Source organism: Desmodus rotundus, chromosome 1, assembly GCF_022682495.2.
Source record: "Desmodus rotundus isolate HL8 chromosome 1, HLdesRot8A.1, whole genome shotgun sequence".
Lineage (NCBI taxonomy): Eukaryota > Metazoa > Chordata > Mammalia > Chiroptera > Phyllostomidae > Desmodus > Desmodus rotundus.
In genome coordinates, this window is record NC_071387.1 from 122,001,177 (window position 1) to 122,028,064 (window position 26,888).

The 26,888-nt window shown below is 48.4% G+C and overlaps 1 protein-coding gene across 4 annotated transcripts; it reads left to right on the top strand.

Annotated features, from left to right (window-relative positions):
• The first annotated feature begins 1,535 nt into the window (after positions 1 to 1,535).
• On the top strand, positions 1,536 to 10,443 carry NYAP1 (neuronal tyrosine phosphorylated phosphoinositide-3-kinase adaptor 1). 4 transcript variants are annotated; one of them, XM_053930746.2, is made up of 7 exons: positions 1,536 to 2,134; positions 3,489 to 3,640; positions 5,049 to 5,404; positions 5,861 to 7,378; positions 8,272 to 8,490; positions 8,692 to 8,801; positions 9,364 to 10,443. In XM_053930746.2, exons 2-7 carry the CDS (start codon positions 3,573 to 3,575, stop codon positions 9,625 to 9,627), a joined length of 2,535 nt encoding a protein of 844 aa, XP_053786721.1. In that variant the 5' UTR covers positions 1,536 to 2,134; positions 3,489 to 3,572; the 3' UTR covers positions 9,628 to 10,443. The 4 variants fall into 4 exon arrangements, with proteins under 4 accessions (XP_053786721.1, XP_024427389.2, XP_071075330.1 ...); XM_024571621.4 differs by lacking the exon at positions 1,536 to 2,134 and adding an exon at positions 2,161 to 2,293; XM_071219229.1 differs by lacking the exon at positions 1,536 to 2,134 and adding an exon at positions 2,161 to 2,293 and having other exon boundaries at positions 8,275 to 8,490; positions 9,364 to 10,442.
• The last annotated feature ends 16,445 nt before the right edge of the window (positions 10,444 to 26,888 follow it).

Consider the following 26,888-nt stretch of genomic DNA (forward strand, 5'->3'; position numbering starts at 1 on the left):
AACTGCCATTGTCTCTTTTTTTGATACCCCAGCTAACATGCTGAGAGGAATTATTTTAGTAAAAGCCACCTCTGCTTTCACTCTTACATTCAGAAAGAAATGAATTCTTTAAAAAAAAAAGATTTTATTTACTTATTTTTAGAGAGGGGAAGGGAGAGAGAAAGGAAGGGAGAGAAACATCAATATGTGGTTGCTTTTCGCACGCCCCCACTGGGCCGCAGCCCAGGCATGTACCCTGACTGGGAATCAAACTGGCGACCCTTTGGTTCACAGGCCAACATTCAATCCACTGAGCCACATCAACCAGGGCTGAATTCTAATTAATTTTGATTAATTTTGATCAAACAGGACTATTCTCAAGTATATTAAAAATTCCTTATATTTGTTCACTTCACATAAGTATCTGGTAGATTCTCAAACAGCCCTGGGCAGAGTTAGTGGATTTTGAACTTCAGTGTTTCTGCTAAGGAAACAGACTCAGGGCCATACGGTTATTTGCCCAATGCCTCAGACCTAGTATGGTGGCAATGAGACTAGCCCAAAGCTGACATCTCTCCTTCCTTAGCTTTAGTTCATGAATTTTTAAGCAACCTTTAGGATCAGGCAAAAATGAAGTGATGCAAAGCCCCTTGCTCCCATGTTTATATACTTATCATTTATCTCTTTGTTAAAATGCATTTGCACTCCTGCCTGTCTCCCTTCATGGTAACAATGGCTGCTACAGCCAGGTCCTGGGGCCTCCCAAATCTTGAGGTCCAGGAGGCAGCCTCCCCGTGCACACCCCTACTCTCTCCCTCTGGCAATATTCACAAAACATTCCTGCTGCCTCACCCCCAGGTCCTTTTTCCTTCAGCTCTGACTAGTTACAGAGTATTCAAACCCCCTCTTTAAGACCCTCCCCTTCCCTCTGTCTCAGAGCCTCAGCATCATCTTGGACTCCTCCAAGTTTACAGTCCCTAGGACGTTATTGGCCTCTGTGGAAATGTTTGTTGAATCAATCAAATAAAAATCCATTCACACTAAGGTGTAAAAGTGAAAATACTGTTGTGTTTTAATGTATTACCTCTCCTGGGGGCATTTATAATAGCCCTTTAATGTATGGGGCCCTTTACATTTGTATTCATTACTTTACTGCTCCCAACATTATTGAGATAGGTATGAGATGAAGCATCTCTCAGAGAGGTTGCGCCATTTGCCCAAAGCCACGCAGCACATCGCAAAGACGGCCATATAAAGTAACATTAACAGGTTCCAGGGATTAGGGCGTGGATACCTTTTGGGGGTTCATTTTTCAGCCAGTTAGGGGTAGAACCGAGGTTTTCTTGCAGCTAACCTGCGCCAAAGGGAATTAAGGAAGGAATTTTTCATAGAGCTGATGAAAAAAGACCGAGTCGGGGCCCTGGCCAAGGTGGCTGTAGTCAGTGACCTATCCAGAGCGCCCAGGTCCTAGCGGGCTCCGCCCGCGGAGTCAAAGGTTACGAGGGGGATGACTTCTGCCGCCGGGGTGGATAGGCGGAAGACTTTGAGCCCAGAAGGTGACACAAAGCCCAGGCGCCCGAGAGGCTGGAGGGATAGACGAACCGCACCGAGCGAGCCAGCGCGGTGCTTTCCCGGAACCTGGGGGGCAGCGGGAAGATGGAGTGCGGCCAAGGGCGTACGCCCCCTGCTGGGCAAAGATCAGGATGGTGCGGCTCCCGACTCAGAGCCCCTCGGCTCAGAAAGAGGTGCCCCCCTGCCGGTCTCGCCGCCTCACTGCACTCGGGACCCGCAGCCGCAGACTGGCCCCGGCCCGACGCTGGGTGAGCAGCCGAGCAGGGCCAGGCGAACAAGAGGCGAGCGCGGGTGCAAGCCCCGGGCTACCGCTGGGGGGCACCGCTGTGCGCTGCGCCCCGCTTCACTCTGCGGGGGCCTTGGACACCGAATTGAGCACGGCCCAGCCGAGCACCGGGCACCGGACACCGGGAGAGAGGCGGCGAGGAGCGGACGCCCCAAACCGGGGGCTGGCTGGCGCATGGTCCCCGGCGCCCTACGACCTTTCTCCGAGTCGCCCCGCGGACTCCGCGGCCCCCGTTCTTCCCAACCCAGCCAGGCGGCGCGGCGCAGCCCGCGCCTGGTCCTTGGAGGGTGTGGAAGGGTGGGTTTGGGGCCGGGGGCGGGTCTGGGGGCGGACCCGGAGGCGGGGCTGTCTCTGCGGCAGGACCCAGCTCCGCTCCCCTCGGTCTCTGTCTTTCCTCCTCCCTCCTCCTGCTCCGGGCGGAGCCCGGCATGGGGGGGCCGGCGCCCGGCAGGCCAGGTACGGTGATGTAGAAATTGGGGAGGCTTGGTGCGGGGCGATGGGATGGGGGCGATCAGGGGCAGGGAGGATTGGCGGGGAGAGACGGAGAAACCCTGGACAGCAGGACAAGGGGAAGGGGAGGGGTGGCCGGGAACCTGGGGCGCTTGGATGGAGAGAGGGATGAAGCCGGCCAGGTTTGGAACCGACAGAGCAGAGAGAGGACGACAGTGAGGAGGGGCGCCTGGGATGAGAGGTGAGGCTGAGGCGCAGGAGAGTGTGTTTGGGGGAAGGGAAACCTGGCAGGTATGGAGGCCGCAGCTCAGAAGGTAGCTACGGGGCCAGACTGGAGACACTGGGGTGGGATTAAGGGGCGGGGACTGGAAGAGGGTAGCCAGGAGCTTCCCAGATCCTGGAGAAGGAAGATGATGATTTGGGCCATCAATGAGGGAATCGGAGAGCATCGCTGAGGAGCCAGGACGCAGGATGAGGGGTGGACCGAGGCCCGGGCCCAGGCGAAGAACTGGAAGGGTCCTGGGGCAGCAGGGGATGGAGATATTTGGATGGTGGTATTGTAGATTCCCAACTCAGAGTGCCCCCACCCTTTTTCCAGCATCCCAGCCCTGCCCTCACGATCCCCCAGCCTCAGGGCCCAAGATGGGGTTAGGAGTCTGACTGTCCCCCTTCCCCAGTAGGGTGCAATGTACGCAAGTAGGCCTGGGCATAACTCCTTGTCCAGTTCCGTGCAACCTATTTGTGTATGTCTGTCTGGCGGTCTGTGTGTGCCGTGGGTGTGTCGAGTGTTTATGTCTGTGTGTGTCTGTCTGCCTGTTCCTAGGTTGTGTTTACCTATGATGATCTATGTGTCTGGTCCTCTGTTTGTAGGCACGGGTCTATGGCCCGGTGGTGTGTGTGTCTGAAGGTGTGTTTGTTGGGCCTGTGTGGTGGATCAGGATGCATTTACAGGATGGCAGTCTCTGTCGATCTTATCTCTCCAGAGTGTGTATTGTCAGACTGTGTGACTCTGTGTACAAATGTCCATCCGTGTCTGTCTGTGGGTCCTTTAGAGGCTGTGTTTGATTTTTTGTGCCTCCATCTGTTTTCTCCCTGTGAAGACTCAAGTCATGTCTCTGTTCCTCTTCCCCACCCCTCTCTTGTTCCTGCCCCCCCCACCCACCCCACATCTTTTTTTTTTCCTTCCCATCCCCCCACCAAGTGGATCCGGGACCCAGGGAGGGCCGCCCCCCGGGCCTGGTGGTGCTGAGCAGGGCCCCTCAGCCCCCACCTTCTGTCTCACGACATGAACCTCCTCTACCGAAAAACCAAGCTGGAGTGGAGGCAGCACAAGGAGGAGGAGGCCAAGAGGAGGTAAGGCTGCTCCCCGGAATGCCCCTCACCTGCCTACCTCTGCCTCTCCCTGGCTGGGCCACATCCCTTTGGCCCTTCCTGAGTCCAGCAGCCTGGTCATCAGTCTGATCTCAGAGTCTATACAGAATTGCTGGAATGGCACACACCCTGTTCCCACCCTGTGTCTGGCTCCAGCTTCTGTCCTGCCCTTATGGAGGGCTTCCAGCTTAGGAGCACCCTGTTGGTTCTTCCTCGTCCCCAGAGGCCCAAGTCACTTCTTCCTAACTCACCTCTGGCCTGTGGTTTTCTCCTCTCTGTCAATTTGGGGCTGGATCTTGGCTCCCCTGTCATCTGACCTTGGAAGGGGCAGACCCTTCTGCCCTCACAGTCCAGGGGCAGGTCATTTGAGGGGCACCAGAAAAGATCCATTTGGTCCCCTCTCAGCGTCTGCTGGGGGAGGTGAGTGGCCAAGTGATAGGGTTGTGTGTGTGTGGTGAGGGACGTGTAGGCTGGGTCCTGCGGAAGAACCAGGGCTTGCCCTCTCTCTTTGCCCTCCCAGGGACCTGGGGCCTGGCCTCTCCCATCTTGCTCCATTCTCTTCTTCACTCCCATTGACTGCACAGCCTCTTGGAGGCTGAGTCAGAGCAATCTCTCTGCTCCCTTCTCTCTCCTCACAACTGGAGAGTTTAATTCGTGTTGTTAATTAGATTAATCAGAGCTATCACTGCAGTGATCTGTCCCTAATAAAGGGTTAGTAGACAGGGCCTTAATGAAAGCCCACCCCACAGTTCTCCCCTCTTCCCTGCCAGCCGCCCCCACCCTTCACTCACCCAGAAGCTCAGGGACAGTGAAAAGGAATTGGTCTGGGAGGTTAACAGACACGACAGCACTGAGGGGAGACAGCAAGAGAGAGAGAGAAAGAAGGATCAGCCTGAGAAGGATGCTCTGGTGATGTGCCAGTACAGCCCCAAGTCTGGGATAGGAGGCGTGGTGTGGTGTGGAGCATAGGCCGCCGAGGCTGGACACGGGGGAGGCCAGAGGCCAGGCGTGGGCCAGCATGAGTGAAAAAGAGTGGAGCTGAGGTGGCATGTGTGTGAGCCAGACAGGGCTGTGCTGCCTTAGTTTGTGTCTCTCGGCCTGTCTATGAAGCTAATCACACGTGTGCTGTGTACTAGATATGCCCAGGCTGGGATCAGCCAGCTGTAGATGCTCTCCTGCACACATACTCACCCCTTTTCTCATCCCATTTTTAAGGCCTTGGGATTCTGCCTGAAGCTTCTACTTTAATACTGTAGACCTTCAGGCATCCCCCCATCCCCACCCCAGTCCCTTCTTCCTCCCTGGGAGGCCATGGGGTTGCAAACTCCGCTTGAGGTGGAGAAGGGGCCTGAAGCCCAACCTCTGTTCCATCATGGCCTTCTCTCCCCAGCTCCAGTAAGGAGGTGGCGTCTGCGGCCCCAGTAGGGCCTGGGGCTGGCCCAGGGCCTGGGGTTCGAGTTCGGGACATCGCCTCTCTGCGCCGCTCCCTCAGGATGGGCTTCATGACAATGCCAGCCTCCCAGGAGCACACTCCCCATCCCTGCCGCAGTGCAATGGCCCCTCGCTCTCTCTCCTGCCACTCCGTGGGCAGCATGGACAGTGTGGGGGGTGGGCCTGGGGGAGGTGGCGGGGGTCTCACCGAGGATAGCAGCACACGAAGACCCCCGGCCAAGCCCCGGAGACACCCCAGCACCAAGCTCAGCATGGCAGGGTCCAGCGCAGAGACACCCCCTAGCAAGAAGGCAGGTGAGATACCCCTACCCCTCTCCAGGGGGAGCTGGGAGCCAGGAGCCGGAAGGATCCATTCCAGGCCAGGGGAAGACTGCTGGGAGGCTTCATTCAGGGAAGAACCAAGAAAGTGGAAGATTTCATTCTCAGAGGGGATGGGGGAGGTTCCTTTTTGGAAAGGCTTGAGATGAATTATTCAAGGACAGGGAAAGCTTCCTGAAAAGTCCAATCTTGGAGGAATATGAGGGTGGGAGAGAATTTAGGGTGAGAGCTGCAGATTCTGAGGAGTTCATTAGAAGGACTGACGGCTAACAGGAGAAGATAGGAATCTACTGGAGCTATAAGTTAAGGGATGTGCGCAAAATGAAGAGGCAGATATGTCCTTGCAGATGGGTCAAGAGGTCAGAAAAGGTCTCCCCATTCCATTCCCCAACCAAGAGCCCAGTTTATTTTTCTCTTTCCCATTCTTCCCAGGCTCACAAAAGCCAGCCCCAGAGAGCCAAGAGTCTAGCCGGAAGGTTCCTCCACAGAAGCCCAGGAGAAGCCCCAACACTCAGCTCTCTGTCTCCTTTGATGAGTCCTGTCCCCCAGCCCCCTCTCCTCGAGGGGGCAACCTGCCCCTTCAGCGCCTCAATAGAGGGTCCAGCATTGCTGGGGACCCTGAGGTGGGTTCCCAAGAAGAAGAGCCAGTGTACATTGAGATGGTGGGAGATGTCTTCAGGGGAGGGGGGAGAAGTGGTGGGGGCCTGACTGGCCCCCCTCTTGGGGGTGGGGGCCTGACCCCTCCAGCTGGCGCTGACTCAGACTCAGAAGAGAGTGAGGCCATATATGAGGAGATGAAGTATCCGCTGCTCGAAGAGGCAGGGGAAGGCCGGGCCAACGGGGCCCCTCCACTGACTGCCACCTCCTCGCCACACCAGCCTCATGCCCTCCAGCCCCACATTCACCACCGTCCAGCCTCAGCCCTCCCAAGTCGGAGGGATGGGACACCCACCAAGACCACACCTTGTGAAATCCCCCCACCCTTCCCTAACCTCCTCCAGCATCGTCCTCCACTCCTGGCCTTCCCTCAACCCAAGTCTGCTTCCCGAACCCCTGGCGATGGGGTCTCAAGGCTACCAGTCCTCTGCCACTCCAAGGAGCCAGCTGGCTCCACCCTAGCTCCCCAAGTGCCTGCCCGAGAGCGGGAGACGCCTCCCCTACCGCCTCCGCCTCCTGCTGCCAACTTGCTGCTGCTGGGACCCTCGGGCCGGGCCCGGAGCCACTCGACACCGCTGCCACCCCAGGGCTCTGGCCAGCCCCGGGGGGAGCGGGAGCTCCCCAACTCCCACAGCATGATCTGCCCCAAGGCGGCAGGGGCGCTGGCAGCCCCTCCTGCCCCGGCCACCTTGCTCCCCGGCTCCCACAAGGACAAGGCCGTGTCTTACACCATGGTGTACTCAGCAGTCAAGGTGACCACCCACTCCGTCCTGCCAGCTGGGCCTCCCTTGGGTGCTGGGGAGCCAAAGACAGAGAAGGAGATCTCAGTCCTCCACGGGATGCTGTGCACCAGCTCGAGGACCCCCATACCTGGGAAATCCAGCCCCCACAGCGGAGCCATGAGTGCGGCAGCTGGGGTTCTCCACCACCGAGGCTGCCTGGCCTCCCCACACAGCCTTCCAGACCCAACTGCAGGCCCCCTGACTCCCCTCTGGACCTACCCAGCCTCAGCAGCTGGGCTTAAGAGACCCCCTGCCTATGAAAGCCTCAAGGCTGGGGGGGTGCTGAATAAGGGCTGTGGAATGGGGGCCCCATCCCCCATGGTCAAGATCCAACTGCAGGAGCAAGGGACTGATGGGGGTGCCTTTGCCAGTATCTCCTGTGCCCACGTCATCGCCAGTGCAGGGACACCAGAAGAGGAAGAAGAGGAGATGGGCGCCGCAACATTTGGGGCAGGCTGGGCTCTGCAGCGCAAGGTCCTATATGGAGGAAGGAAGGCAAAAGAGCTGGACAGTGAGTGAGGGGAAGATGGGGAGGGGTGGGGATATCCATGGTGATTTAGGGGAGGCCTTGAAGGAGCTATTTGGAAGCCATGGCCCATTGTCCTGAACTTGAAAGAGTTCTGGGAGACCACAGGGATGAGGGTATGCAGGGCACCGAAGGGATGGGGTCCCCATGTGTGTGCTGAAGGGGCAGGAAGATCTGGGCTGAGCAGGTAGAATCTGGCTCCCAGAGCAGCCTCCTTCTGCCCCGTCCTGCTCTACTCTCTGCCCCTCCCTTTGCTGGGCTGCAGGGGTGTGAGTGAGTGTGCACACTGTAGCAGCTAAACACAGCTGCCTCCCAGCTGTTACCATGGCAACTCATCCAGACAGGAGGGAGAGGAGAGGGAGGCCCCTACTGTTGCCTGGAAACGCAATGCTCTGCCAGGCCTACTCAGAGATGAGCTTAGTTCATAGTCAACCCTTCCCCCCAACAGTCCCCCATACACACAGACACACACACACACACACTTCCTGGCTCAGGATTTGGGATTCTTCTCCTGGAGATAGGGCCCCTGGTCTGCTTCCAAGGGTGGTCATTGTAGTCTGTCTGGGACTGAAGGGGCTTGGAAGCTAAAGCTGGGACAGGAGAGACCCCTCTGCCAGGGAAAAGGGTTTGGAAGGAGTAAATATCTATGATCTCAGCCCAGGAATGGTACCAATGAATGCAATGGAAGGTAGCAGTACTAGGGTCCCTCCCTCCTGTGTGTGAAGTGAAGGGGGGGTGTGAAGTAGGGACCCTCCCTTCCCAGCTATGACCTGCAAAGGGGCAGTTACTTCTGGCCCACCCATGCTTTGGTGTGTTGAGCTAGGAGAATAGCAGGACCCCTCCCACATACAGGCACTGAGCTCTCCTTGTCATCCCAGCAGAGAATGAAGACAATGCCAGGTCCTGGAACGGCAGTGCCGAGGGCCCAGCCAAGGTGGAGCGCGAGGACAGGGGTCCTATGGTGTCAGGGATCCCAGTGAGGAGCCAGGGGGCAGAGGGCCTGCTGACCAGGACCCACCATGGAGGGGACCGAGGAGGGAGCCGCACGGCGCTGCCCACACCCTGCCAGACCTTTCCGGCCTGCCACCGAAATGGAGGTGACACACGCCCCCCACACACACACCTGTACACAGATGCTGTGGGTGGGGGGAATTTCTCAGGGCCCATGTCCTGGGGCAACATCCTCATATATCTCCATCCCCTTTCCTCCTCTGTGAGGCAGGGGGCAGCCTGGAAGGGGCTGGCCTTAGGGGAGTGGGTAGGCCTCAAGTCCCCTTCCCTCACTTCTTTCTCCTCAGACTTCACAGGAGGCTACCGCCTGGGGCGCTCCGCCTCCACCTCCGGAGTCCGGCAGGCCGTGCTCCACACTCCCCGGCCCTGCAGCCAGCCCCGGGATGTCCCGAGCCAGGTGAGGAGGAGGACGAGGTTGGGTTCTAATTGTGCAGGAGCAGATAGAGACCTGAACGTGGGAGAAAAGGCATGAGGTCAGGCTGGGGCCTGGCACAGACTAATGGGGTCCCCGTAGAGGTGGGGCGGGGAGTCAGGGGGATTCCCCTGAGGATCCCTTTCCAGGAAAGGATCCTGGAAACCAGGGTTGCTTATGATGGGCAAGCCAGGCAGGGCCACCACTGGTGAGCAGTGCACCTTTGTGCATGTAGAAAAAGGCGTCCCCTCTAGGGGGGCCCCTGGAAAAATGCATCCTACTAGGAAGACAGTTTTTAAAAAGTGCCCCTTCCTCAGGGTGAAACAGGCCCAGCCTGGCACCATGGTGCACAGCTGGGCAAAGGGTGCAAGGGCTGGATTTCTGTTCCCATCTGCTCAGGGGGGAGAGGACAGGGTCAGGAGAGGACTTGTTTCTGGGAGAAGGCACTGGTCTCCGCAGTGGGGACAGAGCCCAGTCGCTCCGAGGTCCTTGACCCTCCTTCTTCCTTTCTCCCCCGTCTGGGCGTCGGTGGGAGGAAGGGGCACAGACCCACCCTGCACTGCCGCTGCCGCTGCCCCTGCAGCCCCAGCCGGCCCGAGAGAGAGAGCGTGACGGCAAGCTGCTGGAAGTGATCGAGCGCAAGCGCTGCGTGTGCAAGGAGATCAAGGCGCGCCACCGCCCTGACCGGGGCCTCTGCAAGCAGGAGAGCATGCCTATCCTCCCCAGCTGGAGGCGGGGGCCGGAGCCCCGCAAGTCCGGCACTCCGCCCTGCCGCAGGCAGCACACCGTCCTCTGGGACACTGCCATATGAGGAAGGCGGGAGGCCAGGGCCCTGGGACCCGGGAGCGGGGCGGGGTCTCTGAGAGACTTGCCTTGAAAGAGGGACACTTGAAGAACCAGGTGAGAGAGAGCCGGGGAGAACCCCTGCCCTCCATCGAAGATGGGGAGTTTGTCAGGCCCATCGGGCTTGGGACGCCAGCAGCATCCCCAGAAATTGGGGGGAGACAGAGGGTTTGCTTGAGGTTGGGAGTAAGGCCCTTGCTGCTCCCCTCCTCCTGAGAGGGCAAAGGCCAAGCCAGAGGTCAGCATGGGGGAGGAGGGATGGGGGACAGTCAATTGAAGGAGAGGGACTAGAGAGTGAGAGATGAAGGAGCTCTTATAGAGTCGGGTATTGGGGAGGGCGTATTTATTTTGTTATTTATTTTAGTTCAGCGGGCAATTCTGGGCCCTCCGACCTACTCCTGAGCAGGGGGTGGGGAGAAGTTAGCAATTACGGGAACCACATTTGCACTCTCCCCAATGCCTAAAGGCCCCACCATCCATGCCTGCCCCAAAGCAAGGGGCTGGTCTGGAGGGCAGCAGATTCGTTCACAGTATTACAAGTCAGGGTCTGGGAGTGAGCGCGGCCTGCTGTGAAACCCGCATCTTATTTAGCTCTGGAGTGAGGATCTGGCAGCAGGGACGATGGGTGGGATGAAGGGGAAGGAGGGAAATTTTAGCGGGTGGGTGGAGGGCAGGGTATTTATTTAAATTTTAAAAAATCAGAAGAGATGTCAGGAATTTTTTTTAATTCCTTTCTTTCAGAATAATATATTAAAAGACTAATGATCCTAGAACTGGCTTCTTAAATTTCAGTGTGCTCTGCCTTTCTTACATTTGCTTCCTTTTCCCTCTGGCCCTTAGTTTGTGGGCGTTGAAGGGTGTGCAGGGAGGGTTGAGTGGCTGTGGCAAGTAACAGGGACAGGTGGAGTTGGAGGTAAGTGTTCAGGATCACAACCACACAGTGACTCAATAAGTGTTTATGGAGCATCTGATGTGTGCTTGGCAAGGCCCAGATGCAGAAGGAATATTCAAACTAAAACCTGCCTGCAAGCACCTATAATCTACCCAGGGAGGTAAAGTACCTGAGCTGACACTAGGCAGTGCTCCTGGAGTAAGAGAGGGAGAGGGCTGGACACATCTGAGAAAGCTTCCTGGAAAGTGAGCCTATAAGGACAGGTAGAAGATTTGGATGAGCAGGGGGAGGGAAAGTCCCAGAGTCACAGTGTGATTGTCTGTAGGATGGCAGAAGATGGAGTTTGGGGGCACGATGTGTGTTTAAATAATACAGAGGGCAATAGGGAGCCAGGCGTGATGAAGCTGGTTCAGAAAGATGGGCCTCAAAGCAACATGCTGATCCCGGGGAAGGAAACCAGAGAAATCCTGGGAGGTGATGTATCGCCATGGAGGAGGATGAAAAGAATGTCTGGGAGAATGGGAGGCAAAAGAATGAATAGGGGTGGGGGTGGCGGGGTGGGAAGGGGTACCTTCGAAGCCCAAGTTTGGAGCTTATGTGATTGGGAAAATGGTCACCTTGATAGAGCAAGAAAAGTGGGTTAAGAGGACTCTGAGGGAAGGTCAATGAATTCAAAGCAATGGTGCATATTCAGGTTGAAAGGTGTATGACCAGCTAGACCAGAGTTTCAAAAATGTGGTGGATGATACAGGAGATGTTTTAAACCAGTGTGTAGAAGAACGTTAAAACTCCAATAGCCTTGTGTTTATCTTCGCTCATGTTAGAGGAAGTATAGCCAGCACATCAGACTTCATGTTATTTCCTGTATAGTATATAAGATGGGGCTAGTTTTTATTGAGTTGGTTTAAAGAAACAATTAAACAAATAATGGTACAGGTGGTGTATAGAATATGAAAAATTATGGCAGTGGTATGAGAGTGTTTGAAATTTAGGAAACACCAAGTTAGAAATAAAGTGATGATCGTTTGGGAGAGCTGACAAGACTGCCCATTAGGAGTCACAGACGTAGAACTGGGACTCAAGGCCAAGACTGAGCTCTGTTGGAGAGGGTGTGGGTAGAAGTAAGAGTTAAGAACAAAATATAGACAAGGAATAGCTTTTAAATTTTTTATTATTTGCGATATAACTGACATACAACACTGTATTAGTTTCAGGGGTACGACGTAACGACTGACATGCGGACGTGATGTGAAGCAGTCACCACAGTGCTTAGTTCGCATCCATCACCACACATAGGTGCACATGTTTTTCTTGTGATAAGAACTTTTAAGATCTAGTCTCTTAGCAACTTCCAAACATGCAGTATAGCAATGTTAGCTATGATGACCATGCTGTGAACAGCATGCACATCCCCAAGACTTACTTATCTACCTTGTAACTGGAAGTCTGTACCTTTGCGCATTTCTCCCCCACCCCCATTAACCACCAATCTGTTTTGTATCTGTGAGTTCAGTTTTTTTGTTTTTATTTCAGATTCCGCATGTAAGTGAGATCATATGATATATGTCTTTTAATTTTTTTAAAGATTTTATTTATTTATTTTTAGAGAGAGGAAGGGAGAAAGAGAGGGAGAGAAACATCAATGTATGGCTGCCTCTCACACACCCCATACTGGGGACCTGGCCTGCAACCCAGGAATGTGCCCTGACTGGGAACCAAACCGGTGACCCTTTAATTCACAGGCCTGCACTCAATCCATGGAGCTACACCAGCCAGGGCCTATGGTATATGTCTTTATCTGTCTGACTTACTTCACTTAGCATCATGCCCTCAAGGTCCATCCATGTTGTGGAAAATGACAGGGTTTTCAATAGCTTTTTAATAATAAGTTAGAAAATTAATGGAAGGAACTATCGCACTTATCAGAGCAACAAAAATCATACAATATCTAGAGGTAACTTCAACAAGAAATGTATAGGACTATATTGGGTCAATCAATGAAACTAAAGTTCTCTGAGTTACTTAAACCAGGAACACTAGAATGAGCAGAGTAATAACTTGTTTTTAGATAAGACCATAATATAATAGATGTCAGTTTTCCCTAAATCCATAAATTCAATGAATCTCCAAATCTCAAAAGGATAATTTGGGAAGGTTGACAAAATAATTCAAAAGATCATCTAGAATGATAATGAGAAAAGCCAGAACATGCTGAAACGGATGAGGAACGGGGGACCTGGCCTACCAAAGTAAAAGTTCAATGAAAGCACAGTGTGCTGGAGTCGGCTCAGGACTGGCATAATTCATCAGAATAGAATTCAAAACCTACCCCAAATGCACGGGAGAATTTAGTACATATATGATGAAAGTGGCGTTTTAATGATGGGGAAAGTTATTTAATAATTGCTTCTTGAACAATTAGCCAGTTACGGGAGAGTGTGGAAAGCTGGATTTCTATTTCATGTACGATGCCAAAAGATTTACGTGTAAAAACAAAACATTAAAAGGGAAAGGCAGGTGAACATGCTTGTGGCCGTGGGATGGAGGGGCCTTTCTCAAATGACATGAAAACCGGAAACAGACCACAAGAATGTATAAAGTTTCATGACATTCACTATTCAAACGTTTATGTGGCTAAGTCAAACTACAAACATTTAAATGGGAAAATATTTCTAACACGTGAAAATGATCAATACAATATATAAGGAAGATTTTTGAGTTGATAAGAAAAAGAAAAAAATAACCCAAGCAAATGTGAACAAAGGGCACGAACAGACAATTCACCAAAGAAACAGAAATTACCAATAAGTATGTTCAACCTCAACAATAAATAAGGCGAACTAAAGTAAGAATAAAAGACTTTTCACCCATCCGACAAAACTGAAAAAAAAAATCGTAACATCAGTCTCGCAAGTGTGTTCAGGAAAAAGGCACTCACTGTAAATAGAAATTAGTACAGCCTTTCGGGAGGTCAGCTTAATAGTGTTTATTAAAATTTAAAGTGTGTATGGTTTTGACTCAAAGCTTCCATTTTGAAGAATTTATCCTATGGAAATAGTTACACAAGTGTACTAAGCTAAATGTACAAGGATGCTAATTGCAGCATCATTGAAATAATGAAAAATTGGAAACAACCCCAAAGATCATCATATGGCACTGACTAAATAATATACGGTATCAAAGAAGCGGTTAAGTAGAACACAGAAGACATAGCTGTTCTAAGCACAAGGAGCAGTTCATAATAAGTGAACAAACCAACGTGCAGAAAAGAACATACAGAAAAAGCACCTGTTTAGAAAAATCATCTGTTAAATTTTTATGTAGGTCTGGAAGGAAATGCACTAAATAATTGATGGTGATTATTTTGAGGACTGAGAAGAGAGGGGTCTTAATTTGCTCTTTCAAAAATAAATTTAGATTGTTTGAATTTTTATGTGTATGTCTTTATTCCAAAATCAGAAAACTATATATTTATTTATTTTTTTAAAAGAGAAATCAGTAGTAGCTAAGTGTTCTGGGAAGATGTAGACCGGGAACAGGGGTGGTGCTCAGTGACAAGGAGCAGGGGTAGGCACCAAGTGTCAGGTACAGCAGAGCCAGCACGTGTGGGTTCAAATCCCAGTTGGGCACTTACAGGCTGAAAAGAAAGGAGTAGGGACAGATGGAGATGAGGTGAGGTGAGAAAGACTGGAATCGCAGCAGAGTTGACGTGAAGTGCTAGAGTGGATGGAATCAGGGAAAGAAAGGCTCACAAAGGCAGGTGCTTGGCAATGCTGTGAGCCAGGGCGCCCCAGACCTTTTGCTGGTTGTACAAGATTGGAGGCCTGCAAGGAGTTAAGAAGTTTAAAAAGATGTAGGCTGTGCTGGAACGATTAAATGTCACATGAGGGATGAAGGGATGAGCACCCCATGGGAAGTCAGCTGGGGCCCAGCCCTGCCTGCCAGACTCCTGGTAAAACACCTGGATGCCCTCCTGGGGCAACTAATCAACTTCCAGCTCTGACTTTACACCTTTTGAAACCCCAGCAAAGCAGGGAAGTCTAGGGCATCACAACCAAATGTGAGAGGGTTGTGGAGCATTCAAGTCAAGAGGGCGACAGGAGCTGGGTGGGAGAGACCTTCTTTGGGAAAGGAATGCATTCAAATTAAAGGGGAAAGAAAAGTACCTCTGAAATAATGTGCTGCCTTATTTTTCGCAGCCAATTTATCCGTTGAGATCATATTTCAGCTCTGAGGAGAGATTTCTACCAAAGGGTCATGTCAAAAAGACTTGGGAACAAATATGAAAACTTCTCAATGGCTAAAGGATGGGACAGTTCGAGCATCAAGAAGGGTAAGAACTGTAGTGGATTCAAAGACAAATATGGTTAAATTCATTAGTTCGCAATGACAAAAAAATTCTTACCTTCGGAGGATGCTAGAGAATCAATTCATTCTTTTGAAAACTATTAAGTAAAAGGAAAGAAACATGTATTTACCTTTATCAAATCACTGATGAAGGGAACTTCCTCTTTATATAAATATCCTGGCTAGCAAACAAAGACAGAAGTTTAGAATTGGAACACCACCCTGAAGTAGTGGATCCTGGTACTCGGTTTCAGCAGCAGCTGTCATCACATACCACGTTGTAAGAGACAGCCAGACATGGCATGCCCCCTGATAGAATGCACCACCATCTAGGAAGTGTTCCAGTCCCCCAAAAGTGAACCTAGAAATATGATCAAGCCTGCAGATGCCACTCCCAGCTATGGGAAATAAAGAGGAGAGGGAAACGCACTGAACACCCGGGGATGCGATAAGTAAAATCGACACTGTGGGAAACGCCTTAGGGCAAACAACCTGGACTGTTTAACCAATATATTGCAAGGAAAACAGAGAGATGGAGAAGGAACCTGTATATTAAAAGAGTCTAAAAAAGACATTGTTCATTGCAACCTATAGACCTTATTTGGGTCCCAATTCAAACTTTTTTTAAAAGCTCACTTCTTGCATTTATGAGACAAGTGGGAATATGACTACTGACTGGATATTTGATGAAATTAATGAATTGTTGCTAAATTTTTAGGCATAATAATGTATTGTGGTTATGTACCTTTCAGAGTCCTCGAAGAGATAATACTGAAATATAATGGGATAAATTATATGAGGTCTGGGATTCACTTCAAAATGAAATGGAGCCCTGGCTGGTGTGGCTCAGTGGATTGAGGGCCGGCCTGCGAACCAAAGGGTCGCCAGTTCGATTTCCAGGCAGGGCACATGCCTGGGTTGCAGGCTGGGTCCCCAGTTGGGGATGTACAAGAGGCAACCACACATTAATGTTTCTCTCTTTGTTCCTTCCTTCCCCCTCTCTAATAAATAAATAAATAAATAAATAAATAAATAAATAAATAAAATCTTCACAAAAAAGACTCACCTTTAAAAAAATAAAATGGAAGTAGAGAATGCGCAAGGGGGAAAAGATGATTGAATTGATCATTGTTGAGGCTGATGAACGTGTGGTCTGCTCTGGGTCTGTCTGAAATTTCCCACCATAAAAAGTGTTTTGTTTTTTAAAGTCAGTGTGATGAGTCAAAATTTTTTCTCTTGAAAAAAAATGAGAAGTGGAAGCAAATTGTCTAGGAAGTCCCTCCAAGCACACACTCTTTAATTAAAAATAACCTTTTATTTATTAAAAATATACATATGCACATTGTAGAAAGTTATCAAATACTGAAAAGCAAAAATAAAATAAAACACTGTGTTTCTACCACCCAGAGGTTACTATTTAACAGCTTACGATGTAACATTACAGGACTTTTTCTCCGAATATATGTTTTTTAACAAAATGAGGTCATCGTGCACATCCTGGGTTGAAAGCTGCTTTTCTCTGTTAGTGGTCTCCGCCTCCCCCTGTCAGCCGATTTTCACCTTATCTAACACACGGGCCATATATATATTGCCTTAATTGTGCCCCAGAGTGGCCTGGTGTCTCAGTTTAGGCTGCCATAACAAAAATATTATAGACCGGGTTGCTTAAACAACAGATTTTATTTTTCACAGCTCTGGAGGCTGGGAAGTCCAAGATCAAGGTGTTGGCTGATTCAGTTCCTGGCTTGCTGATGGCCACCTCTCACTGCGTCCTCAGATGGAGAACGAGACTGAGAGAGCAGCACTAATCTTTCTCTTCCTAAGCAGACACCAATCCCATCATGGAGGTCCCACCCTCATGATCTACATTTCCAAATGCCATCCAATATTTTTTTAAAGATTTTTAAAAATTTATTTATTTTTAGAGAGAGGGGAAGGTAAGGAGAAAGAGAGGGAGGGAAACATCAATGTGTTGGTTGCCTCTCATACCCCCCACTGGGTGGCAGGGACCTGGCCTGCAACCCAGGCATGTGCCCTGACTGGGAATCGAACTGGCAACCCTCTGGTTCACAGGCCGGTGCTCAATCCACTGAGTCACACCAGCCAGGGTCATTGCATGAATTTCAGGCTGAGAGTTGATCTAGAACCATACAATGCATCTATTTGTTATGTTTTCTTGTCTCTTCTAATTGGACGCATTATCTTTTCTTTTTTTGTTCCCATAACTCTGACTGGTGGAACAGACTGGACCAACTGTCTTGTAAAATGTTACATTCCCTACCTGTGCTTGGTTGCATCCTCAACGTGCCTCTACAGCTACCCAGTACTGGGAGTACAGCCTCTTGTCACTTGCTATTCAGACCTAGGTGCCCTGATGCATGCATTCAGAGTGGCAGCCCATTCTGAGGGCCCAGCTTCCAGTGCTCCTGTCACCTCCAAACTGCCCCCAGGACAGAGTGAGGAGCATATTGGCTGAGGACTCATTCAGTCGGGCCACCCATTGACTTCTGTCACCACCCCAGGGCAATTTTTGCCACCCAAAATGGCTGGGAGCCAGAAACCACAGGCTGGAAGCACCAGAGGTGGTATTACCACCATTTTTAAAAAATTTCCACTGACCAAATGGTGACCTTATGCTGATTGTGTTTGACATTCCTGCCTTAAAACCCAGGGATGGGTGGGACAGTGAGATGCACACATTCCAGAAATTTCAGAGTAATGAGGGGAAACCTTGTGGAAAGATTAGAAACTAGATGGAAATTTTTAAATATATGTATTATTTATTTTCCTGCCCATTCAGATCTGAAGTCACTTTGCTCATTTAGCAACATAAATGTACCCTTGTGTTTGGGTTGTAAATCTCTCATGGTTGGTCTACTTAGAGATATTGAAATCTAGAAAATGAAGACCACTTCTCCCATCCCACTCCGTGTTTTGACTTTGGGGCTGGGTGAGTGAAAAGGTCTATGAGGAAAAGTTCCCCTCCTCTCCTTTGTCTTTCTTCTTTTCTCACCTAGGAGGTCCTAAGTAAGGAAAAGAAGACAGCTCCTAATTAGGACTTACAGAGGCAAGCCCTTTCACCCAGGACGGAAAGGGCTCCTGACAACGAAACAGATGAGGAGGGACAATTTACATATAGAATTCCCTCCTGGGTGGGGTTAGGGGTAATCCAGCTCCTTCCAAAGAAGAGAGGTAGAAAGCTGCCCACCCAACCTTGGCATCCGAAATAATTGTTCTGAAAGAGACCTGCCCCCAGCTACCCTCCCTTGTAGATAGAGGGTTTCCCTTCCTTTGCGATTCTGAAGGAGAGAGAGGGAGCCTCTGCAGAAGGAGCATTGTGCCTGCCCACCACTCATTGCCCACCCCTCATTACACCTTGTAGGGGGAGACCACCCAAGGCTTTACAATGTATGAAGTGCGGAAGGTCAAGAGGACAACAGAAAGGGCAGACATTGCTCCTAGAGGTGCGGATGAGGAAGCCGCATAAAACCACTGGACCGGATAGCAGAAGAAGGATGAAGGGGGTGTGGTGGTGGAAGCACCCTGCCAAGGAGGGAAGCAGAAGTTATCCCTCCCAGAAGGGTGAGTGGAATGAGCTCAGGTGGCCAGAAAGTGACTGAGGCACGCTCGGCACTCTGGTCAGTGGACATAAATCCCTGACTCCGATGGTACTGCAGCTTAAGAGGAGACTACCACCCAGGTGATTTTGTCCCACAGTATTCATTGCCATAACTGAGGATGTGGTTGCTCCTGGCATCTAGCAGGTAGAGGCTAGAGATGCTGCTGTGCATCCTATAACACATAGCACAGCAACAAGGCACCTGATCTGAATGGCCATAGTGTTGAGGTGGAGAAACCTTGAGTCTTGAGTTTGAGAAACCCTAAGTTAGAGTATCTTAACATACAGAACATGGTACCTTTAAAGATTTTATTTATTTTTAGAAAGAGGGGAAGAGGGGAAGGGAAGGAGAAAGAGAGAGAGAAACATCGATGTGAGAGAGAAACATCAATTGGTTGCCTCTTGCATGTGCCCCCAACCTAGGACCAAACCTGCAACCCAAGCTTGTGCCCTGACTGGGAATTGAACCGGTGACCTGTAGCTTAACGGGACGATGCCCAACCAACTAAGCCATGCCGGTCAGGGAGGAACATGGTACCTGTAGATTCATATAGTAAAACTTAACAGCTTTATTCAATCCACAAGTTTTTGTGTGTTTGTTTTCAAGTGTGCCAATTAAAATTTCTAAGTCAGACTGGGTGGGGGTAAAGAATTACACAAAACCTCAAGTTCCAACCTTCATCACTTGTTAGCACTTTAAGTTTATATTATCCCCTGTTAACAACTGCTTATTGACCCCTGATGCACGCACAGTGGAAGCTCTAAAATCACATCGCTATTTTCTCGAATCAGCTTCATTGAGGTATACGAGGTCTGTCCAAAAAAAGTCCAGCCATTGTTAATATAACAACAACAGTTTGCACGACATCTAAGTAACCTGTCAGCCAAGGAGAGTGGACTGGAACGTGCACGTGCGAACAAAGATGACTTCACTGTACTAGTCAGTGGGGGCGGTAGACACCATCTAGTGAGCATGTGTGGCCATCACATTCAAAATGACTGAGCAAGTAGAGCAACCAATCTGCATCAAATTTTGCATTAAGCTTGAACATTCCTCCTTGGAAACTATTTAGGTAATGCAGAAGGCCACAGCTATGGGCAACTGGTGACTGGCAGCTGCATCACAACAATATGCCCCCTCATGCATCATGTCTCATGCAGAGTTTTTTGGCAAAACATCAAAGCACCCCGGTGACTCAGCCCCCCTACAGCCCAGATTTGGTGCCCTGCGACTTCTGGCTTTTCCCAAAACTCAAATCACCTTTGAAAGGGAAGAGATTTCAGATTGTCAATGAGATTCAGGAAAAAACGACTGGGCAGCTGATGGCGATTGGAAGAACTGTGTGAGGTCCCAAGGTGCCTACTTTGAAGGGGACTGAGGTGTCATTGTCCTATGTACAATGTTTCTTGTATCTTGTATCTTCTTCCGTAAATGTCTTTATTTTTCATATTACATGGCTGGATACCTTCTGGACAGACCTTGTAATTTACATACAATAAAATGTACTTACTTTAAGTCCGCAGTTTGACGAGTTTTGACTCCTCTGTATACCTGCATTCATAAGTTTTTAAAAACTATGTTCAGGTTGACAGAGTTATGGTTATAAATATGGACTTCGAAGTCGACCAGACCTGGGTTCAAATTCCACCTCTGCTATCTACCAAGCCTCGGTTTTCTCAGCAAATTGGATTAATAGTGTCCATTAAAGGGGTTATCCCGATGATAAAAACTATGACATGCAAAGTATTTAGCACAGAGCTTGCCTGACGTATGGAGAAGGGCCTCATCGGTAGTGATAACAATCATGATTATTAGCATTCTCACCATTTCTTGACAGACTTAGCTAATTTTTTTCTGTATCCACATGTCTTCCCATGATGATCATATTTTCTCCAAGGTTACAATAATCATTTATACAGGTTTTGGTTCCCAAACTAGTATTTCCAGTGTTAACCTCTCTCCTGGGCTCCAGAAGAACAGGGCAATTTTCTCCAGGCCCATCTCAAGACACGCCCACAACTGCACTCTTTCTTCCAACCTCCCACCATGTCTTAGGCCACCCACACCAGTCAATGGCATCACATCCGGTCTCCTGAGGCAGAAATCCCTTCATAGAAATAGCCAGTTCCTTTCTCACTCACACACACCCTTTATTCATTAGGATATCGGGTTTATTGCTTCAAAACAGACCCAAACAGCAGTGGTTTAACCTAAGGGGAAGGTTAGTTCTTGCTCATGTACGTGTTTAGACATAAGCAATTCAGAGCACATCTGGAGGCTCCAGGACATCTGGGGCCAAACTCATTCTCTTTGGTTGCTCTGCATTCCATGTGTGTTGCCTTTGTCCCACAAGGTCTGAGCGGCTTGCTACTGGGTCCGCTTTTCATGCAGCAGGATGACACTTGCTCACAATAGGCATTGTGTTTAATCCTCATACCACCATAAAGGCAGTGGTCTTATTAGTCTGAACCATATAAAATTGTTATTTTTGTTGGTCTCTATGGTAGAATATTGGCAATTTTATATAATCCAACCCAATAGTATTTCTACTTTACAGATAAGGACTCTAATGCACAGAGAAGTAACTTTCCCAAAGTCACACAGTAAGTGAACAACGGGAAAGGAATTCAAATCCAGAGACTTCCTGGAAGCTGCACCCATGGCGCATTCTTCAGTGACAAAGGTTTGGTTCCTCTGTCCCCAATGCACTCATAATCTAGCTGAAAGACAATCAGGGACATTGGAAAGCTGGATAGAAGTTCACGAGAGAAACAACAGCTTAATATAGCTGTGTAAGAATGTCACAGGGCCATCTATGATTTTTTCCCCTAAATGAGGGAAAAACTAAGACATTCTTTTGTTAGAAGTTGAGGAGACAGAGCAGTGATCCCAAACTAGTGTGGCCTGGAAGTCTCTCCAGAAAAGGGGAGATTTCAGCTGAATCTTGATAGCAGAGGAGGTTTAGTATCGTGGCAGTGGTAGGAGGGATGTTTAGTGGTAATAATCTCATTCTGTGCTATTTAAAAAACTTTGAAAACTCACAGTTATTAACAACCGCACCTAAAACAAAAACAAACTAAGCAAACAACTAGAACAGGAACAGAAGCACAGAAATGAGATCACATGGAGGGTTATCAGCAGGGGAGTGGGAGGGGAGAGAGGGGGGAAAGGTACAGAGAAAAAGTAGCATAAATGGTAGGTAGAAAATAGACAGGGGGAGGATAAGAATAGTGTAGGAAATGTAGAAGCCAAAGAACTTACATGTATGACCCATGGACATGAACTAAAGGGGGAGAATGTGGGTAGGAGGGAGTGTGCAGGGCGGAGGGGAGTGAAGGGGGGAAAATGGGACAACTGTAATAGTGTAAGCAATAAAATATTTAAAAAATTAAATAAAATAAAAACTTTGAGATGTTATCCGTGAATAATTGGGTCTCTGTCCTTACCTGGTTGTGTACACACACACACACGTGTATATAGTCCCATAGAGTACCTGTGGATTTCTTCCTCTGTTGCTCCACATTTCTCACTTAAAAAAAAAAAAGATTTTATTTATTTTTAGAGAGAAGGGAAGGGAGGGAGAAAGAGAGGGAAAGAAACATCAATGTGTGGTTGCCCATTACACGCCCTGCACTGGGGGCCTGGCCTGCAACCCAGGCATGTGCCCTGACTGGGAATGGAACCAGAGACCCTTTGGTCCATAGGCTGGCACTCAATCCACTGAGCCACACCAGCCAGGGCCTCACTTTGTTCATGTGTGTCTGGGTATGTCTGTCTGTGTCTTCATCTGTCTTTCTATGTCTTGGCATTTGTTTATCTCTCTCCTTTCCCTTCCTTCCTCTCTTTATTTCTCTATCACACATTCTCTCATCATCTATCTCTCCCTGTCTTTGCTATATAACCGGTCCCGTATAAATCCGAAGTATAGCTTTTATTATTCATTGCACATATTAAATAGCTTGATATACCCTACTCCTAATTTAACATGCAAAGGAACAGCAAGTTCCATCATCCCACCTATATCTTTTTTCCATTTTATTTCTCCACCCCCTGCCTTTTATTTAATTAATTTGGTTTTATTTTTATTGTTAGACATGTACATCCTTTTAAAAGTCAAGAACTAAAGGCTAATTATGAAGAAAAGCACTTACACCTCATTACGCTCTTGACCTGTTGCTTAAATGTAATGTTTCACAGCCTTCTAGTATGTGCCTCCCAGTTTCGAAATAACATGCTTGTATAGCTACTTCTGGATTTTTTTCAGTTTTAGATATAATTTGTTAAAACAGTGAGGATTTAACTTTTACACTTCCACCCCCATACTCAATTCTTCTCCTTCCCCCACCCTCCCAATAAGTTTATATCCTAATTTTTGAACACAGCATAATCCAACATTTATAACACTATTATATAAATATTATTTACAGCTGAGCCATGTGACAGACTACGATTATATTTTCTTTCTTGGAGTTTTCTTTCCCTGGAGTTAATCATCTCAAATTCTGGTCTAGTTTTCGAGGTACATATCAGGAACTTAATCCCCTCAGGTGATTGATCAGCCTAATTTTTTTCTTGGCGATATCTGTCCTGCAGCCCTTTCCCCTTACTACGCTGCTCTTCTGTAAATGGCTTGCTGTAGGCTGCCTGCCACATAGGACACTATGGGACACTTTTCACCTCTCTCCCCCAATCCTGTTCCTGAGTTCCATGCTTCCTCATTCTTGGATTATTCCCTCATTTTATTGAAACCTATCCTGAAATTGCTTCCTGTGAAAGTGTGCCTGGGATATAATTTTTTTAAGACTTCTTGCCCTGGCTGGTGTGGCTCAGTGGATTGAGCACTGGACTGTGAAGCAAAGGGTCACTGGTTCGATTCCCAGTCAGGGTACATGCCTGGGTTGCAGGCTAGGTCCCCAGTAGGGGGCATGTAAGAGGCAACCACACATTGATGTTTCTCTCCCTCTCTTTCCCCCTCCCTTCCTCTCTCCCTAAAAATATATAAATAAAAAGTCTTTAAAAACAAAAAGACCTCACATACCTGAAAATGTCTTTTACTCTAAATGGATTGATAGTCTGACTAGGTACAGAATTCTAGGTTTGCTATTATCTTTCCTCAGAATTTTGAAGGCATTGATTTATTGTCTTCTATTTCTCAATGATGTTCAGAAGTCTAAAGTTATTCTGATTCCCTGTTATTTCTCTCTATAAACTGGCAGGATATTTGCTTTGGCTTCTGTATTCTGAAATTTCGAGATTATTTTTCTCTTCTTTTTTAAATTATTTTTTATTGATTATGCTATTACAGTTGTTCTGATTTTCCCCCCTTTGCTCCCCTCCACCCAGCACCCCTTACTCCCCCAGGCAATCTCCCCACCATTGTTCATGTCCATGGGTCATGTGTATAAGTTCTTTGGCTACTCCATTTTTTATACTGTACTTTACATCCCTATGGCTATTCTGTGACTACCTATTTGTACTTCTTAATCCCTTCACCTCTTCACTCATTCTCTCCCTCCCTACTCCCATCTAGCAACCATCTGGTAATTAACTTCTTTTCTCTTGCCGCTCTTAAGATTCTCTCTTTATCTTTAATCTTTGGCATTTTAATTATGAAGTGTTTAAGAGTGGGCCTCTTTGCACCCATCTTGTTTGGGACTGTCTGTGCTTCCTGGACTTGCATGTCTATTTCCTTCACCAAATTAGGGAAGTTCTCTTTCACTGTTTTTTTCAGATAGATTTCCAATTTCTTGCTCTTTCCCTTCTCCTATATGATGAGAATGTTGGACCTCTTGAGTTGCCCCAGAGGCTGTTTATACTATCCTCGTTTTTTTGAATTCTTTTTTCTTCTTGTTGTTCTGATTGTTTTTTTTTTTTTTGCTTCCTTATGTTCCAAATTATTGATTTGATTCTCAGCTTCATCTGCTCTACTGTTGTTTTCCTATAAATTTCTCTTTATTTCAATTAGTGTATCCTTCATTTCTGACTGGGTCTTTTTTAGGTTGCTGATGTCCTCACTAAGTTCCTAGAGCATCCTTATAAACAGGGTTTTGAACTCTGCATCAGATAGATTGATTATCTCCATTTCATTTAGCTCTTTTCCTGGAGTTTTGTTCTGTACCTTTATTTGGGCCATGTTTCCTTGCCTCCTCATTTTGGAAGCCTCCCTGTGTTTGTTTCTATGTATTAGGTAGTGCTGCTTTGACTCCGTGTCTTGGTACTGTGGCCTAATGTAGTAGGTGTCCTGTAGGGTCCAGTGGCACAGCCTCCCCTATCACCCAAGCTGGTACTTGAGGTGCACCCAGCTAAGTACTGTGCACTGAGCACACCCTCCTCTTGTAGTTGAGCCTTGGTTGCTATTGGTAGATCAATGGGAGGAATTTACCCAGGCCAGCCAGCTGCAAGGACTAGCTGTGACCACTTACCACCAACCTCTGCCCTCTGTGGAGGACCAGCTGGCAGCTGTGTAGGGGCAGGGTGGTGGTGCTTCAACATGTTCTATATCTGTCCACTGGCTGCACTGGACTTGGGGTTTCCCAGGTGGTGCAGGCCAAGGTCAGCCCCCACCTTTGTTTTGCCTGGGACACCCTGCCTGAGCTGTAAAGCAATCTGAGATGGCTGCTACTTGTGCTGGGCTTGGAGATTCTCAGGCGAAGCCAAGCTGTGAATCTAATTTGGCTGCTGCTAGGGCTCACTGAAGCCTGCTGTTGCTTGTTTGATAGGATTTAGGAGCCATGACCAGCCACTATTATGGAAAAGCAGCTATGGTGGGCCTGTAAATTGGGTGGGGCAGAGCCTCTGGGGGTCTTCAAGGCAGGTCAAACAGTGTTAGCCAGGTTGATGGAGTCTTAATATTGCACCAGTTTACTGGCTCTGTGGGAGGAGGGTTTAGCAAAGGGACAATGGCCTCTGCTCACCTTGATGCCAGACACTTCAGTTTCTCCCTGTATAGCACTGGTGCTTTTCAAGCTGGAGCTCAGAGGGAGTGAGTCTGAGTATGTGAGTCCATGTGTGAGGGTTCTTTAAGAGGAACTGCTTGGGGCTCCAGAAGTATCTCCCACAACTCAATCCCTGCTGATTTTACAGCCAGAAGTTGTGGGGACTTATCTTCCTGGCACTGGAATCCTGGGCTGGGGGGACCTAGTGTGAGTCTGGGTCTCCTCACTCCCGAGATATCCCTCCCAAACCTTTATCCACCTGAGTGTGGGACCAGCCCGTTCTGCGTCTGTGCTCCTCCTACCAGTGTGGATGGATGTGGTTTCTTTAATTCTGTAGTTGTCAGTCTTCCATTCAGCTCCATTTCTGATGTTCCTGAATGTAGTTGTTCCATATTTTAGTGGTACTTTTGATGTGGTTGTGCGAAGAGGCGAGCCATGTCTGTCTACACCACCATCTTGACTGGAAGTTGAAGATTGTTTTTCTTAATATGGGTTTATTTTAATCCATTGTATTGAATACATAGGGTGCCTCTCTACCTAGAAACTTAGTTTCTTCAATTCTGGCAATTTTTCTAGAGGTTTTTAAAATATAGTTTCTTCCTATTTAGTTTTCTCTTTGTGAAACTAATGTTTTTTATGTTGCATCAATCTCCTAAGTGGACACCTGAGTTTTCTTATTTTTTCTCTCTCTCTTATTTTATGGATTGAATATCTTTGTCATTTGTTCTACTAGCCAGGAAGTTTCTTTCACCTTTACTTTCCAACCCCTCCACTGAATTTTTCATTTAAATACCATATTTTTAATTTTTACGAGCCTTTTTGTTGTTGTTCTCTGAATGTTCCTTTTTCCTGTTCTTTTGTACTTGCTTCAAAGATGACATGGTTAACCTTATCTATGCAACAACCAACAATACTAATTTGTTCTTTAAGGTTTTCTTCTGCTCCTGGTTCTTCCACGGTCATTGTTTTCTATTTGTTGCTTTGGTTTCTGTCTTTTATGTCAAAGGCTGGTGTGACCTTCAGTTCTCTAATTATATACCAATATCAGGTCTTTCTCTTGAGCCAGTCAGTTACTCCAGAGAGGACTCCACCAATTATCAATGAGGGCCGGAAGGAAGAAGAATCCTGGTTTAGAAAGGTGAGCCTATGGAGAGAGGCTGGTTGGAGGGCTTGCTTGCCCTGTTAAGGCCCCTACCCGCATCCTCTGGGCCAGAGTTCCTCTTGTTTAACCTCTCCAGAAAGTCAGCATCGCATCTGCAGCCTGGAGTGCAAAAGGGACTGTCTCCTTGTTCAGGGTGGAGAAGGAGAGCTGAGAATCTGTTTCTTTATCGATTTCATTTTAATTGTGGAAAAATACACTTAACATAAAGTGTATCATTGTAGCCATCTTTAGCTTACAGTTCAGTACTGTCAAGTACATTCATATTGTTGTACA